Here is a 17754-nt window from a genome sequence, read left to right as displayed (position 1 = left end):
TGCCAAAGGTGCATCAACAAAGTATTGAGCAACAGCTGTGAATACTTATGTACGTGATTTCAGTTTTTTATGTTAAATAAATTTGCAAAACTCTAAAAATAAAAAAATAAAAAACTTTTTCACATTGTCATTATGGGGTATAGGGGGTCATTCCGAGTTTATCGCTCGCTAGCTGTTTTTAGCAGCCGTGCAAACGCTAAGCCACCGCCCTCTGGGAGTGTATCTTAGCTTAGCAGAAGTGCGAACGAAAGGATCGCAGAGCGACTACAAAAAAAAAATTGTGCAGTTTCAGAGTAGCTCCAGACCTACTCAGCACTTGCGATCCACGCCTGCATTTTTTCGAACACTCCCTGAAAACGCTCAGTTGACACCCAGAAACACCCTCTTCCGTCAATCACTCTGCGGCCAGCAGTGCGACTGAAATGCTTAGCTAGACCTTGTGTAAAACTACATCGGCTGTTGTGAAAGTACATCACGCGTGCGCAGAAGTGCTTTTTTTTGCATCATCACTGCGCAGCGAACATTTTTATCTAGCGATCAACTCGGAATGACCCCCATTGTGTATAGAGTTTTGAGTAAAAAAATATATTTATTCCAGGTTGGAATAAGGCTGTAACAACAAAATCTGGAAAAAGTGAAGCGCTGTGAATACTTTCCGGATGCACTGTATTTAGTAAATTTGGCTACACAAAGGAATGTTATTTTGCAAGAACGCAGCGCAGCTTAGTTGCGTCTACATGAGAGCCCGTTGTGCCGGTCAATATTTCCTGCCAAAACCCATCCTGATCAGAGCACTTCTGCTGCTCTCCGCGGTGATGAAACCGCTATAAAGATTGATGCAATAACAGAACAGAGACGTGGGGGCTACGCAGAAAATGCTAGGACCTACGCAGAACATCACTCGCATGTCCGATTTCAGTGGGCAGAAGTATAACACAATCACAGTTAAGATTACACATAATTATATATGTAATAACCCATTAATGGCCACACGACTCACCCCAGCATACATAAAACATGTAAGGTTCTATTAAAGATGCAGTGGGGGGTCCGTCCATAGAGAGGAGCCGCGGGAGGCCAAACGGAGCAGCAGCAGTCAGGAAGCAGGAGTGAGGCAGTGGTAAGTATTGGTTTTTTTGTTTTTTGTGTGTGTTTGACAGCGTCAGGGGGCACAGCAACAGGGAGCATAGCAGCAGAGGGCACAACTATTGGGGGCACAGCGACAGCGTACACAACTACTGGGGGCAAAGCAACAGGGGGCACAACTACTGGGGCAAATCTACTGGGGGCAAGGCAACAGGGGGCACAGCAACAGAGGGCACAACTACTGGGGGCAAAGCAACAGGGGGCACAGCGATGGGGCACAAGTACTGGGGGCATAGCTACAGGGGGCACAACTACTGGGGGCACAGTTACAGGGGGCAAATCTACTGGGGGCACAACTACTTGGGGCAAATCTGGGGGCATAACTGACCACGCCCCTCCCCTATGAAGCCACGCCCCTATTTTTTGCCGCTGGGGAGGGGGGGGGGGCACCAGTGGAAACTTTTGCACTAGGTGCCACAAGGTGTAGAACCGGCTCTGGTAGTAAGGGTTGCTCTGCGGCACTGTACAGGGTTATTTTACAGAAAGATATCCTCAGCTTATGTTACGTAGACATGGCGCCTACAGGCAGCCATTTTGTGAACCAATATTCAGCCGATTAGGTCACTAGGAACTAGTGAAATCACTGAGGCCACAGAGTGACGCGTGTGTCAGCGACTTACTCCTAGAATGGCCACCACAAGACATTTCAAACCCTGGCATGAAATGGACATGCTGTAATCAGGAATTTGGGACCTCATCCATAAGCACTGCACCTCTGAAAGGGGTGGCTGTGCCTCTCTGGCAGGCGTGGGCCTGCGTACTTTGCTCCTGCCGCCCTCCCACGCTCAGCACCCTTGGTCCTAGTGAGTTGGTGGCCTGGTTCAGCTCACAATATGGCTGCCTACCCTCTGTGTAGACAACAAAACCACTTCAAGGGGTAATCGCACAATGGACAGTGACATAAAAGAACGTCTGGGAGAGTTAGACTTGGGGAAACAGAGGAAGAGGTTTCCAAATAATGACAATACATACGCTAAGCTTCCGCCGCACTGTACGCACAAGACGCTGGAATCAGTGGAAACCAGGAGAACATCCTGATGATTTCACCATCTGTTCTACATTGGTTTAAAATTCAAGTTAATGTCACTTTACGCCAACGCTCATGAGACTAATACAGGTTGAGTATCCCTTATCCAAAATCCCACATTTTTGGGTCCACTACTGAGATAATTACTTACATATTATATATTGTGTGTATATATAGATATATTATATAGATATATAATATACATATATACGTGTCATTATCTCAGTACGGGAACCAAAAATGTGTGATTTTGAAGTTTGGATAAGGGATACTCAACCTGAATATCATATCTGAATCATGGCGATGCAGCCGGTGGGAGTTATGTCCCGACAGGATTCGGTCTTTAGATCGACATGTTCTAGGTCGACAGGTCAAAAGGTCGACAAGAGTTTTTCACAATTTTTTTCATACTTTACAATCCAAGTGGACTACAATTGGGAATAGTAACCTGTGCCGAGTGCCGCGGTAGCAGAACGAGGCACCTTCGTTCGCCATGCAAGGGGACACTGGGTTCCCGGTCACTGTACGGAGAAAACGACACCAAAAAAACATCCAAAAACTCATGTCGAACTTTTGACCTGTCGACCTAGAACATCTCGACCTAAAGACCCTGTCGACCTACTTACTGTTGACCTTACATACCACACCCGTCCTGACCACTTCCAACTTCACGTAGCTACTCCACACCTTCCAGAGGAAGGGTCAGAATAGTCAGCACCCATAACCTAAACCCATATGGGGAGTCGCTAATTAGTGGACTGTTACATACCCCTATTAGACCTAGTAAATGGCATGAGAAAATAATTGGGTTTAAGGTACAGTTGTATATATACTGTATTGCCCCTTATTGGGCCACTAATATGACCCCAATTCCCAGTTGTAGGCTACTGCAGTCAGACTTCATGTACAGTCCTCTTCCAACAAGCCCCACTGCCACCCATATCTGTGTCCAATTTACACCATGATCCAGACGTTCAGCTCTTGGGCCTAGTGGCATGGCCTGTATAAGATCCATCTATTATCATCAGACGTAATAGCCCATACCTGGCAATGAGTACAGTACAGTACAGTAAGGGTATATGGGTGCCCGGCTTACATCGCTGCTCCCATCTGCGTAGTATGAGCACCGCCAGAATCACTGCGACACTCCCAGGGACCCGGAGATACGCAAGTGCATGGGAACACAGTGCATGTGCCCTAACACTCACCCCTCACCATCTAGTGGGGCATCTGACCCCACCAAATATAGGTAAAAGATGCATCAGCCATAGCAAGTTACTGATGTTCTATTCAAGAAGAGCATTTAACTACACGCAAAATGGTCTGCTTTAAATGTAAGCTCTGCAGCCAAGCCTTGTACCTCTTCTGGTCAGGTAGGCAGTTTGCACATTTGTAGGAGAATACGTGGTCAGGTCACTGTAAATGTATATTATATTCACACATTTTAACACTAGACTAATAAGCGCCTGCGGTCTCGGAGCGCGGCACAGAAGCCAGGGCCCAGCGTGGCATCTGGTGCCCGATGGCAGTAATCTGCACCCGTCGGTGATCTATGCTGACACGCATTCCCATAGACGGATAACAGATGCACAGATCATGTTACGTAGGAGGCTGACAGACACGAGCTACACCAAAGGAGGACACAGGTGAAAATAGATTGAATATCAGAAGAGACGGACAAAGCTGAGGGTGGCAGTGACGGGGCACAAGCCCCGTCGCCATGCAGGTATTACCGGGGAGCTGCCACTACTTACCATACCCCGTAGTGGGAAGGCCAAGGTGCTTCATGCGGTTTTTCACCAGCTCGGACAGCTCTTGTCGCTCTGATCGTCTGTACAGGTTTAGTCTCTGCTGACTAATCCACTCTGCCGATTTGCCCCCCTGCTTGTTCCCTTTCCTGCTCAGCCTGCGCGCCCACTGCATACTCTTCCTGCGCAGCAGAGGGTGCTCCGACTGGTCACTGGACGTGGAGTTCCGGTGGTTGGGTTTCACCGTCCAGTGTTCCTTTGTGTCTTTAGTGTCTTCACAGTCCTCCACGTTGATGGAGATTTGAGACTGAAGATTGAAAAATAATAGAAAGGACGTCACTGTACCCCATCAAGACCAAGCAGGCCCTAGGGGGGGAAGGGGTTTGCAGCTAGTTGTGTAAGTAATGGAGGAAAGGAGATTCTGCAGGAAAATTCTTATTGTTTTATTTACTTATATCCAGGAACTTTCTTTATACACCTGAATATTTCATGCTTTATGAGGATTTTCTACTTCCAGAAAAGTGGCACCGCCATGGGAGCCACATTCACCCCAACTTTATCCTATGCTCTTCATGCTATATCGGGAGAGGCACCAATAATAGCCCCCACCATAAACACATGCTTACTTAATACAGATGGATTGATGACCTCACGTTCATTTAGTAAAGAACTACATTTGGATGTCAACTTGTCATTTGACATGTTTAGTAACATGGCTTCATTATTTTATGACGCAGAAGTTAGGAGACGCAGTGCAGAATACAGACTATTTACATACGGTAAGAGGGGAATTATTTAGTGTACAGAGCATTGTCATACAGACGTTTGCAGGAAACGTACCTGTGTTCGGATGTCGTGCGGCTGGAAGAAGCAAAAACAGAACATAAGTGTTACATGTTGATCATACAGTGGAGACTCTGGCTGCACAGACAACAGCTATATTGCAGCTCTCAGGCTTAATCCGTACGTAGAGTAATAGCTGTACAATACACAGATCAGACGGCATTGGAACCTGGATAGTCTGGAAGCTCTCAGAATGTACTGCGCCACCTGAAGGCCACATGAGGAATTGCAGTTTATTATATTCCAGAAAAGTGCGTGATGTTTTGCGCATAACTGTTAAATGCACTGCCCTTCTATGCGGATAGGCCGCTTTCTGCTGTGCATACTTTGCCACCATTTGTCATCTGTAATTTTAATACAGTTGTGACCTTTTTGTATGGTCATGGCAACCAATCGCATAATAGCTTTGGTTAATGTACTACAAATTAGGCAAATTAAAGTTATCACCTAATTGGCTGCTGTGGGTATCAGCGTATTTCTGAAGAGCCACCAGCTGGCAGCGACACAAAATACTTGGTAAAGAGTAGGGCCGCCTTACCTCCGATGTAGAAAACATGTGCGACTGCGTTCTGTAGATTCCGATAGGGATCTCCGCGCTGGATGAACAGAGCTTCTGGAACAGTCGCCCGTAGGATCTGATCCATAGCTCGTCCTCCGTGATTTTCATCTGAAACAAAAAAATTATTTTTATTTTGTTTTCTGCAAATACAAATCCATCACAGAGAAGTATGCGTGATAGATGGCGCCAATGTAGTGATTGATAAAGTGAACGCAGCCTACTAAGAATGACATCACAGAGGTGCGCGGTGGAGTGGAAGTGGCCATATTGTCGGATTCCACCGATATTTTAAATGTTGTCTGTCAAACCACCACAAACCAGTTACACCACCATAAAGAGTTGCTCCCTGCTGGGGGCATGTGACCGGGGCACATTAATGGAAAGTGGTTGCATAGGAAGAGAACCGGATTTACCAACCAACAAGCAATCATGGCTCCCCTCCCAGTGAAGACTATGGAGGAGCGAGGCGCAGTTTTACTCACCGCGCAGAGGTATCCAGATCCCGGTGTTGTATCCAACCCTAGGAGAAGTCTGGTGATGGTGATCATGTAATCTTTTACAAAGGACTGAATAAGAATAGAAGGACAATTACATAAACCTCTCATAAGTTGTGCTCACCAGAAAACCAACAATACTAATAAACTATACATAGAAACGAGCACTGGTTACAGCGGGCCAAGTCTGTCCCGGACACAGCGGGCCAAGTCTGTCCCGGACACAGCGGGCCAAGTCTGTCCCGGACACAGCGGGCCAAGTCTGTCCCGGACACAGCGGGCCAAGCCTGTCCCGGACACAGCGGGCCAAGTCTGTCCCGGACACAGCGGGCCAAGCCTGTCCCGGACACAGCGGGCCAAGCCTGTCCCGGACACAGCGGGCCAAGCCTGTCCCGGACACAGCGGGCCAACCCCCCAACTTGGTGAGCGGAGGTGCATTGCATCATTATACTTATACGGAGAAAAGGGACAACACCTTTAGCCGCGGTCATTTACCCACAGCAGCAACAGTCAGCGCAGTGTAAAAGGAGGCGGCCGCGTATAGAGACATCCTTCAGTTCTTTGCTAGATGAATTCAGTGGCTCCCCTAGGCAGACGCCTAAATCTGCCTAATGGTAGAGCAGGCCCTGACTATAGCCCCATCCTAGGTGCCCAGTATCCTATCATATCCTAGTGAAGTCATCAATTATTTACTGCTAGTGCGGGTCAATAACACCTATTACTCGTCATATACCCAATAACTTATTACTATTATCATTTATTTATAAGGCTCCACAAGAGTTCCGTAGTGCCGTAAAAGGAGATAAAAGCACAGACTAATAGAGAGAGTATAAAAATTAATATATCCTATATAATAAAAGGCTCCTCCCTTCTATGGGGTGAATGCAAATGTTTTGCATGCAGGCAGCCACTAGATGGCGCCCGACGGGACAATTCAATCATTGCTCTGTTCGGGCGTACACAGCCGCCGACGCTGTCATTACCGTTATGTTATTACGTCATTTGGACGGGCTGGTAACTAGTAGATACATAATTATATTGCGCTGTTAGTACAATTACGTGGAGAAGACAAGGGGGAGAGGACCCTGTACATAAGAGCTTACAATCTATAGGGGATGGACACAATGGGACAAGAGGGCAGGGCTGCAGTTAGGCGGAGGTGCGATAAGCATGAAGGCAGGGAGACTGGATGACTCTCTAATAGGGCGAGGGAGGGCGTTCCAGAGGTCAGGGGCAGCCCCGGAGGAATCCTGAATGTGAGAGCAAGACGAGGTGAGGGGGGAATTATCTCCACTTCTGCTCTCATCTAACACATTACATCATGAAATTGTGTAATGCCACAGGCCACCACTTGGTGTCTCCAAGAGCTAATACGTCACAATCCTGTGCAGAGAACTTTATCGCTATATTACAGATAACAACGGTCTGGTCAGAACCCATAGCTAACAAGCGTGCAATCAGTAACCGGGACGCTGTACGCGAGTTCCAGCAGGGTCTGTATATAATCACCTGGTATAATAATGTATCCAGCATGCTGATGCTGAACACTCTGCCGGCGGCGAATGGTAGACGGAACATAAAGGCCAGATTGGAGCCGTTCTCTCTCTCTTTCTGTAGGAACACGAGCAAAGGTTACAGACAAGTATCATGAGAGATCCTGACTTCTTCCCTCCCCCTACATGGCGGCAGCACGCCGCTACTTTCATAAACAGCTGCCATTGCTGCCCCCTCCCCACCCCCAAACGGCATCATAATGTCAATTACCAACAGTCTGACGCCGTCGTGCGCCCTGTGGTGGAATGGATAGATAAGCATGAAGCAGATCCCGCCGGCGGTAATTGCACACGGTACATTTCCTTAGTATCTGGAAATAACGAGATTGTCACACACAATGACACACTGCAACTTACTTTCTCCAGTTTGGAGAGCGCGAGGGAGTAACAGTCTTTCGCCCGGAACTGCATAAAGCGCATGTTGGACGGATGCGTCAGCTCGGTGGTGATACTGAGGCTCGGAAATAATCTGCAATACATACAGGTGACAAAGGGGTAAATCCTCTTCAATGGTCGCTGTGTAGGAAGGCGACATAATAGCGAACAGAGAGGATCTTCCTCGCTAGACGTTCATCGTCTGCTGATCCGCTCTGTCAGTCCCTCCATTGGTTACCGGTATTCTACCGTATTAAATATAAAATACTTTTACTCACATACAAGGCCATTAACCAAACTGCACCAACATACATCTCTTCACTCATCTCATAATATCTCCCAACCCGACCTCTCCGCTCTGCACAAGATCTGCGTCTCTCATCCACACTCATTACTTGTTCACACTCAAAATTACAGGACTTTATCCGGGCTTCACCCACTCTGGAATGCCCTCCCACGCACAATAAGACTCGCCTCTAGTCTCCAAACCTTTAAACACTCCCTGAAAACTCACCTCTTCAGACAAGCCTATCAAATTCCAGACCCACTCACATAACCTTCAGTGCTTCCCTATCTAATTACATCCTCTCTGTACACTACACATAACATCACATATCTTGTCTCTTTACTCTCACACCCTCCTGACACTTGGCCAACATTGTGGGGTGACCATATCATACAACCCATTAAGAACCTAGCAATCTGGTGACCATTATACAATAGATAGCATCTATCCTTGTGTATCAATGCCTATTTCCCTATAGAGTGTAAGCTTGCGAGCAGGGCCTTCCTACCTCTATGTCTGTCTGTTTTTACCCAGTTTTGTTCTATTCCTGTTGTTCTAATTGTAAAGTGCAACGGAATATGCTGCGCTATATAAGAAACTTAACAAGTTATTTTAGAAGTTGCAGCGTTGTTTGGTCTTTGTGTGACCTCCATCTTTATTCATTAGAGGTCTGTGATTTCTTAGCAAATGTTGCAGAATATTGAAAGGAAATGTCAGAAAACGGAATCATTGCTCCGATTTGTAACCTTTATTGTTATTTATAATGAATTATTCACCAAAGAGACTGATCTGTATTCAATCATTTTTCCACTCAGTTACCGGTTTCTATGGCCTACAGCAAGGTTCCTACATGTACCCCAAATAATACTCCAGACAGATAAACGGGGGTCTCCACCTGTTTAACTTGCAACAACAGGTTCATGTACATTCCATAATAAACTATTAAAGGGGGGGGTGTTTTTAAACATTCTGGGGGGGATTCAGTTCCGGGCAAAGGGTGTGAATTGCAATTGCCGCAGTGTTTAAATGCCGGCAATGGCGCCCTGTCTTGCAGCTTATGCCTGCCCGGCCGAATACCTGATTCGCACAAAAGTGCTCGCTACACTATGGGGAAGTGAACACTTTTGAGCAAGCTGCCGTAAAGTGCGGCAGCTGTGGCGCAGATTCAGCCAGGCGAAGGATTTGCCGGCAGTTGAAGTCCTCCCTTAAAGATATATAAGCAGCATTAATATATACACATAGCTGAGATACGAGTTGAAGCGTGTAATTGGTCAGTAATATTTTCAATGGTTTCAGGTGCGCAGGAAAATCTGTGATGTTGTATAAATTCCGGGAATGGGCTGAACATGGTGACGGCTCATCCCTGGAAACTGAACACAGACAGGCCGTATCCTAGTCAGCTACCCCCTATAAAACAACGTATTTCTTTCTCACAACTACCTCCCAGCCACCTACCATAATACATCGGCTGCCTACTGCCAGCGATGCGGTCACTGCGTACAGGTAGGTGGAGAGTCAGGCATGGCCATTCTAATGTATAGGCACATGTGCAGCTGGCCAGGGCCTCACAATTCTACAGGCCTCCGAGCAGGGGGGGGGGGGTCACACAGAGCAGAGAGGCAGCATTCTCTCTCAGCCTGCAGTCAGACAGTGAGTGGCTGTCAGCATGCTGACTGGTGGATGGATGGAGCCATCTACCAATCAGAGTGCAGCATTCTCCTCCCAGCCTGCAGTCAGATAGTGAGTGGCTGTCAGCGTGATAACTGGTGGATGGATGGAGCTATCCACCAATCAGAAAGCTGACAGCCAGTCACAAGGTGTCTACACAATGCATGGGACGGTGCAGGAGATCTGGGGACGGGAGGTTGCGTTACCTGAACATTGTCTGCACGTTGACTATCGTCTTGGCGTCCGCCATGTAGTCTTCTTCTGCGCTCATCGTACTTTCCTTGTCTACCACCACCAAATTGTCGGCGTAGATGATCCCACATTGCAGCAAATTATCCAGACTGGTGGAGATAGAACACAAAGTAAATGGAATATTAAAGTGTCCTCACTGCCTCCACCAGGGATATTTTACTATAGGGGAGTCGGTGTAATCTAGCAGCTTCCTGCGGAGGTTGGATAGGGGATCTCTCCCTGTCTGCCGATGGGGTCTTAGGAAGCCAACCCTTTGTTGAGGAAGAGGTCAAACTCTTCTGTCAAGAACATACAACCAGATAGGAGTCTTGCCATCCTATGGGAGGACTGAGAAGACGATGTGGCATTCTCAATGTCTGGTCCTAGTGTTGACGTCAAGTTTTTAATGGATTAATGGAGGCAAAACGCGTGGGATTTGTTGTAACATTCTGATTTCAGCACTTTGGTAAACAAACCTACTTATCTATGGTGCCGACCATGAAGTAGACCATTGGGAAACACGAGATGGCCTCTAGGAAGTGATTGTCCGGCCTAGAAAGAAGAGACAGCAAGCCATGAGAGGAGATGTGAAGACACTAATAGCAGAGGTGCGGCAGTAAATAGAGCGTTCATCAACAGCATTTAGCAATAAGTAACTAACATTAATATAAAACATCTGAATGATAACCCCGAGGCGTGTGCGTAGGTTTGGGATTAACGGAGGTTTAAAAGTGAATATTTAATCATTAGTAATTAGTGTATTTGCTGAGCGTGCAGGAAACCATTAGACGCGCTGCTCTCATTTCTCTGTATAACGGAGGTGTGGCTATAAGAGATCTATATACAGTAACCTTCAGACATTCACAGAGAGAGATACAAATGTGGCCACAAGTCTTACAGTAGCCTCCCGTGGCGCACTGTGGCCACAGACAGGACGGGGAAGCCCTGCAGAATATTATTCCCGAGCAGAGACGTAGACGGGACTGGGAGTTGCTGCATCCCAGCGTTTATCCAAAGCTTTCAGATATTGTGCATGTTAGAGAAAGTATCTTCCCCATCATTCCTCCCTATAAGGTGTTAGAATGGGAACGGCCTCATGGTCACCGGCCTACACTGGAGGGGAGCGCTAAGGAGAAGCCACGCACGGGTTATCCAGGAGCAGGACGATCGGGTTGAGTTCCTTCCGGGACCTGTAGTACGCTCTCAGGGGTACGATGAAATTATAGAGGCCGTTCCCCGCCGTCTCGGCCGATACAATGATCAGCTTGTTCTTGAACCCGTAGGCCTTCGCATCTTCAAAGCTGTTGTGTTTGCAGCCCTGCAAGAGAGACATTTATTGGAGACATTTGTCAACCGAATCCTTCCCCTCCACCACCTTCTTCCCCCGGGACGCAAACGGATCCAGCAGAATGTTACGCACGCGTCAGGAGACAGTGCGACAGGTGGAGATTGTATAAACCTTACGTGTAATAAGTCGGTGCAGACTAGAACGTCAGGGAAACCAAGGCTAAACTTCTCCAAGCTCTTCACTTAATGATCCTGTAAGAGGATCTTGCTCTGAGGGGTGTGGTATGAGTTGCCGGCGGCGGGTCCCCGGCGGCCAGCATACTGGCGCCGGGATCCCGAGCGCCGGCTTTCCGACAGCGGGACGAGCACAAATGAGCCCCTTGCAAGAGGGAGAAAAGGTGTTGGTAGGCCGGTTGTCGGGATTCCGGCGCCGGTATACTGTGCGTCTGGATCCCAACAACCGGTATACTGAATACCACCCGCTCTGAGGCCCCCAGAGGTCCGAGGGGAGAAGTGCCTCGAAAGCCTAAGGGAACCAGTCGGTGGGGCAAATGCAGAGGGCTCAGCATGGCACCATTAGGTCTCTTGTTGGTGGGTGAGGGGCTTATTCTTCCAGGGGTGAAGCGGCTTATTTTGTACAATGAAAACTAGTCGGGTTAGCAGCCTATGGGCCGAATTCAATTAGCAGTGAATCCGCAATAATATACTGTGATTGCCATTTCTTTGCCGCGAAAATTAGATTTTTGCAGGTATGTGCGCTTCCGCCACTCGCCTATTCAATTGCAAATTTGCGAAAACGGGAACTATCATCGGATAACAGTCTAAAAGTTTATTATTGGTTATAATAAAAGTATTTCAGGTACGTAAATTGGGTCAAATGGCCGTTACTGTATATGCTGCTTTTTTTTTTTTTTTTTTAAGTGAAACAATTCTAGAACGAAAAGTGTTTTTCATCAATATCAGTCCTGCAATTAAATTGGGGGTACATGAAATAGTTATATATTTGGGTCATTTTGAAAAAAGTTAAAATATATATAAAAAAAAAAAATTACTCCCACCTGCAAGCATAAAAAACACTTGTCCCGCTCATAAAGCCCCCCAATACACCTGTCCCATACCTCGCACCCCAGTTTCCATGATTTCGCACTTTTTTTACCCCAAAAATGACATCATGGACACTTAAAAATAAAAAACAAAAGTGCCTAATTAGTCGAGGGGAGAGGGGGAGGGGGGGGGGGGGTTATTCCAGGGGTTCGGAACCAAATCCCAACATATTTAACTTAAAACAGGAATCTTTCCCAACTTTAAACCTGCTCGGACGCAGTGAATTGAAATTTGCGGTAAAATTACCGCAAATTTGTTTTTGCAGTTAATTCGAATAAGCGATTTATCGTGATTTGCTGTACATTTATGTTTTTCACTGCGAAAACGGCTTTTGGCGCCTAACTGAGTTCGGCCCTATTAATGGCTGAGGGTTTGGATGGAACTTGGTGACAACACAGATAGGACCCTGGTGGCATTAGAATTGGCGCTGAGACGCAGGGGCGCTGCTCACCTCTGGTAATCACATGCTGCACAATGGTCACCCACCTTGTCCAGACGGAGGCAGCAGAAAGCAGCTTTCGTAGGTAGAAGGTGACAGAGCGTTGGGGAGCTTCCAATATAAGGAGAATTTGGGGGATATCCTTTCACATACCTACCAGGGGAAAGATACACGTGTAATTATAATGTCTGTAATAAAACCAATCTCTCCTGCTAATATAAGACGCAACTTTGTCCAGCGTCAGGTCAGAAATTGCCCATTTAGCAGCTACAGTAAATGATGTCAGACATGACCCTAGTTCTCCACAGGAGGGCAGCATTGTACCACGATGACATGCCTTCGCCTTGTTCCACGCGGTATATCATTTGAATAGTGTGTTGCCTCCGTGCGTATGAATTTTTCCCTATAAAATGAATATTATTCATGAATGCCTCCACTATGCAAATGTAATTTCATATGAAATATACATGCAACATAATTTCCGTGAAGCAGGACATGCGGGAACGGTTCCCCCAAGCCTTGCGGATTTACAGGCTCCTGTCCCACACTCGCTCTCATCTGTGGGCGCAGAGGGAAATAGGGGGGATTTACAACTGTAACTAGTCCCTGACAGCAGCTTCGCCTGACAGATGGATTTCAAGTATCATTATTCACAGATATAGTTGTAAAATACGTATGACCACCCAACCCCTCCTGTGTGTTCTGTGCAACGTCTTTATTTTACTAGAGGAGGGGGCGGATGTTACAGGGGCCCTGAAGGTGAATTGGAAGACCCGGCAGTGCCAGATGGCCACACTCTCAAAAGAGCAGAGGACTCTCCTGGCCTGAACATGATGAGAAGTAGTCCCTGTTACTCTTGAGAGTATAGCGGGAAGGGGGGGGGGGGGGGGGGGGGGGGCTTTGTGGTAGGCTAGAGCATCCCGCTTGGAGTATGGGACCAAGTTTGGCTAGGGACCAGTGATGCACCATTTCTCCTCTGCTTAGCAGAATAGAAATAGACGGTACAAAGACTTTGTGTATTGTTTGCAGCTAGACGAAACACGTTGGTAACCTGTGTTTTCTAATATCCTGCTTCTGGCCTTATGAACTCTGAGACAAGTCTGTTCTGTGCGATGGGACCAGAATTATAATATACTAGGTGATTCATCGCGCCCTACGGGCGCTCTTCACACCGTCGCAAGGGGCTACACCCCTTTAACTGTTACACGCCCTTGGGGCGTGCAATATTTTTATTATATGGAGTATTACCTCCAATCATAATTTTGTGTGTGGTTAAATATTGCAGGGACAAAGGGTGTGGGATGGTTAAGGGGCCGTAGCTCCTTGTGACGGCATGAACATTTCACGCAAGGCCTGATGAATCACCTAGTAGGTGCTGTGGTTGGGGAAGTGGCGGGTGCGTGGGAGATGCGGAGGGGCGATTGTGGGGTTGCCGCGGGTGGTGGAGGGTGTTGGTAGTCACCGAAGGTGGGGGAGGGGCGGGGGGTGCTGTGGGTGGGGGAGGGGTGCTTGCAGAGGGGGCGCGGATGGGGGATGGGGTTAAGAGGTGCTGCATGTGGGGGAGGGGCGGGTGCAGAGGGGGAGCGAATGGGGGAGGGGTTGCAGAGGTGTTGCGGGTGGGGGAGGGGATATGTAGATGCTGTTGGTGGGGGAAGGGCGGGGTCGGCAGATGAAGGAGGGGGTCTGGAGGAGCTGTCTGTGGGGAGGGGCGTGTGCAGGGGGGTGCATTTTGGGGAGGGGTTGCAGAGGTGCTGCGGGTGGGGAGGAGTGGTTGTGGGGTGCCGCGGAAGGGGTCTGTAGATGATGTGGGTGGTGGAGGGCTGGCTGCGGGTGGGTGGCGAATTGGGGGAGGGGGGCAGGAGGTGCTGTGGGTTGGGGAGGGGTGGGTGCTGGAGGGGTGGGGGCAGACGGGGTGCTGCGGATGGGGGAGGTGGTCGGGACGTGTTGCGGATGGGGGAGGGGCGAAAAAGTGGGGGCCATAGATGGGGGATGGGTTCCGGAGGCGCTGCGGGTGATGGAGGGATGGGGGTGGAGCAGGTGGGGGAGAGGCAGATGCGGGACTGTTGCAGATGGGGGAGGGGTTATGGAGGCAGTGCAGGGGGGTAGGGGTGGGTGTGGGGGGTGCTGCGAGTTATGTAGGGGGTCGCGAGGCGCAGCGGCTAGGGGAGAAGCGGGGGTGAAGCGGCCGGGGGAGTGGCAGGTGCGGGGGTGAGGCGGATGTGGTTAAGAGGTGCTGTGGGTAGTGGAGTGGTAGGTGCGAAGGTGGTGTGGTTTGTGTAGGGGGGCGGGGGTGCCGTGGATGAGGGTCCGATGGTGCTGGGGTGGGGTGGGTGCTGGGGTGTGGTGGGTGGGGGAGGGGTGCTATGGGTGGGGGATGGGTGGGTGCAGGGGTGCCGCGTGTGTGGGAGGGTGCTGCGGGTGGGGAAGGTGGGGGTGCTGCGAGTGTGGTAGCGGGTCGGGAGGCACGGAGTTGATGCGGGTGGGGGAGTGGCAGGTGCGGGGGTGCCGCAGATGGGGCCCATAGTTTCTGTGGGTGGTGGAGTGCCGGGTGCGGGGTGCCGCGGTTTGGGTAGGGGTCTGGAGGCGGCACGGGTGGGGGAGGGGCGGGTGCAGGGATGCCGTGGATAGGGTCCGGTGGTGCTGGTGCTCCGGGGGTGGGGGAGGGGCGGGTTCGGGGGTGCTGCGGGTGGGGAAGGGGCGGATGTGCTGTGAGTGGGGTAGGTGGTCGGGAGGCGTAGCGGGTGGGAGAGGAGCAGGGTTAACATGGGTGGGGGAGTGGCAGGTGCGTGGGTTCTGCGGATGGGGTGTGGTGTCCATAGGTGCAGCGGATGGTGCAGTGGCGGGTGCGAGGGTGCCACGGTTTGGGTAGGTGGTGTGGAGGCGCCACGGGTGGGGGAGGTGCGTGGGTGCCACGGATGGTGGTGATGCGGGTGGTGGGGGGCTGTGGGTGGAGGAGGGGTGGGTGTGCTGTGGGTGGGGGAGGGGCAGGTGCGTGGGTGCTGTGGGTGGGGAAGGGCAGGTGCGGTGGAGGGGGGACCCAGGGTGCTGTGAGTGGGGTAGAGGGGCAGGGGGTGGAGGCGGAGTGGAGTTGACGCAGGTGGGGAAGTGGCAGGTGCGGGGGTGTTGCGGTTAGGGGATGGGGTCCATTGGTGCTGTGGGTGGTGGAGTGCCGGGTGCCGCGGTTTGGGTAGGGGTCTCTGGAGGCGGCACGGGTGGGGGAGGGGCGGGTGCGGGGATGCCGTGGATGGGGTCCGCTGGTGCTGCAGGGGTGGGGGAGGAGCGGGGCTGCCGGGGGTGGGGGAGGGGCGGGTACGGGGGTGCTGCGGGTGGGGAAGAGGCGGATGTGCTGTGAGTGGGGTAGGTGGTCGGGAGGCGTAGCGGGTGGGAGAGGAGCAGGGTTAACATGGGTGGGGGAGTGGCAGGTGCGTGGGTTCTGCGGATGGGGCGTGGTGTCCATAGGTGCAGCGGATGGTGCAGTGGCGGGTGCGAGGGTGCCACGGTTTGGGTAGGGGGTGTAGAGGCGCCACGGGTGGGGGAGGTGCGTGGGTGCCACGGATGGTGGTGGGGTCTGGTGGCGATGCGGGTGGTGGGGGGCTGTGGGAGGAGGAGGGGGCGGGTGTGGGAGAGGGGTGGGGGTGCTGTGGGTGGGGGAGGGACAGGTGCGTGGGTGGGGAAGGGGCAGGTGCGGTAGAGGGGGGACCCAGGGTGCTGCGAGTGGGGTAGGAGGTGCAGGGGGGTGGGGGCAGAGTGGAGTTGATGCAGGTGGGGGAGTGGCAGGTGCGGGGGGTGTTGCGGTTAGGGGATGGGGTCCATAGGTGCTGCGGGTGGTGGAGCGGCGGGTGCGGGGTGCTGTGGTTTGGATAGGGTGTCTGGACGCGCCACGGGTGGGGGAGGGGCGGGGTGCGGTGGTGCCATGGATAGGAGTCTAGTGGCGTTGCGGGTGGGGATAGTGCGGATGTGGGGGGAGGGGAGACTCAGGAGGTGGGATGTACTAACCTCTGCCACTGCGGTATCTGGCTTATTGTGTGTCTTCTCCTCGCTAATAGAATCGCTGTCCGCTGGGTGGGAGGTATGGGCCTAGTTCGGTTGTGGGATGGGCTTGTGGGTGCGGTGGGTGTTGCACGTGGGGCGAGAGGTTTGTTTGGAGGAGTTGTGGGTGTGCGTGGGTTGTGTTTGTTGTAGTGGTGTGAGGGTTAGGGGTTCATGAGGTGTTGGGGTGGGGTGTAGGATGTGCAGGGATGGGGAAGGGTGTGTGTGGGGGGGAGGGAGTGTGCGTGAAGGAGAAGAGGGTGGGTTGGTGTGTAGAAAGTGGAGGTGTGCCTCTGGGGTGTATGGCTGGAGCAGATGTGGGTAGTGGGGACTCCCTGCCTGTGCAGTGACCTAGTCGTTTGGCTGCTGCGGGCGGGAGGGAGCTCCCTCTCAGCAGCACAGTGGCTGAAGCAGTGTCCCGTCCTGGCTCCGGGCGGGTGCACTTGGTCTGGCCTCCACAGTGTATGACTGGCGCCGGGGATGGGGCTGGTGGCACGCGTGTTCCCGGAGGTGCGGGCTGGCTGTGAGGGGGGGCGGCATAGTGGTGTGGCCGGAGCGGTGCGAGGCGGCATGTGCAGCGCTATGTATGTGCGGCGCTGTGGATTGGCGAGTGTGGTGCTCCGTCCCGCTGTACCTGCTCGTCCCCTGCTGCCGTCCTGCGCGAACCCCCACTGGCTAGATGCGGTAGGGAAAGTGTTGGGGGGTGCATAAGGGAGGGATTCCTCAGTGTGGGGTGTGGGTGTAAGGGGGCCAGGAAGTTGCGTCCAGCGGTGCTTGGAAGTCCCCTCCGCATAGCCTGTGTTACCCTCCCTGCTGCTGGCTGGAGCTGTGTGTGGTGCTCTATACTGTGCCAGGGGGCATTTTTTACTTGCCTCTGGTGCTGGCACAGGCCATGGTGTCTCCCCCCGCAGATGCTGCTGACTCCGCCCAGCTCTGTGACTCCGCCCAGCGTTAGAGGCCCAGGC

At 51.3% G+C, this 17754-nt stretch overlaps 1 protein-coding gene across 6 annotated transcripts in view; it reads right to left on the bottom strand.

Annotated features, from left to right (window-relative positions):
* KCNT1 (potassium sodium-activated channel subfamily T member 1) overlaps positions 1 to 17754 on the bottom strand; it is a 363573-nt gene that overhangs the window by 16775 nt on the left and 329044 nt on the right. For all 6 annotated transcript variants that reach the window (XM_063935850.1, XM_063935851.1, XM_063935852.1 and 3 more), the window contains 10 exons: positions 12808 to 12913; positions 11076 to 11248; positions 10411 to 10482; positions 9906 to 10040; positions 7728 to 7839; positions 7327 to 7428; positions 5806 to 5889; positions 5303 to 5431; positions 4762 to 4782; positions 3928 to 4228 (listed from right to left, as the gene is read on the bottom strand). In XM_063935850.1, coding sequence (XP_063791920.1) covers positions 3928 to 4228; positions 4762 to 4782; positions 5303 to 5431; positions 5806 to 5889; positions 7327 to 7428; positions 7728 to 7839; positions 9906 to 10040; positions 10411 to 10482; positions 11076 to 11248; positions 12808 to 12913 — 1235 coding nt within the window. The remainder of the gene's footprint in view (positions 1 to 3927; positions 4229 to 4761; positions 4783 to 5302; positions 5432 to 5805; positions 5890 to 7326; positions 7429 to 7727; positions 7840 to 9905; positions 10041 to 10410; positions 10483 to 11075; positions 11249 to 12807; positions 12914 to 17754) is intronic.

Source organism: Pseudophryne corroboree, chromosome 8 (genome assembly GCF_028390025.1).
Source record: "Pseudophryne corroboree isolate aPseCor3 chromosome 8, aPseCor3.hap2, whole genome shotgun sequence".
Lineage (NCBI taxonomy): Eukaryota > Metazoa > Chordata > Amphibia > Anura > Myobatrachidae > Pseudophryne > Pseudophryne corroboree.
Note: the sequence above shows the minus strand (reverse complement) of the source record. Positions and strands in the feature narration are given on the sequence as shown.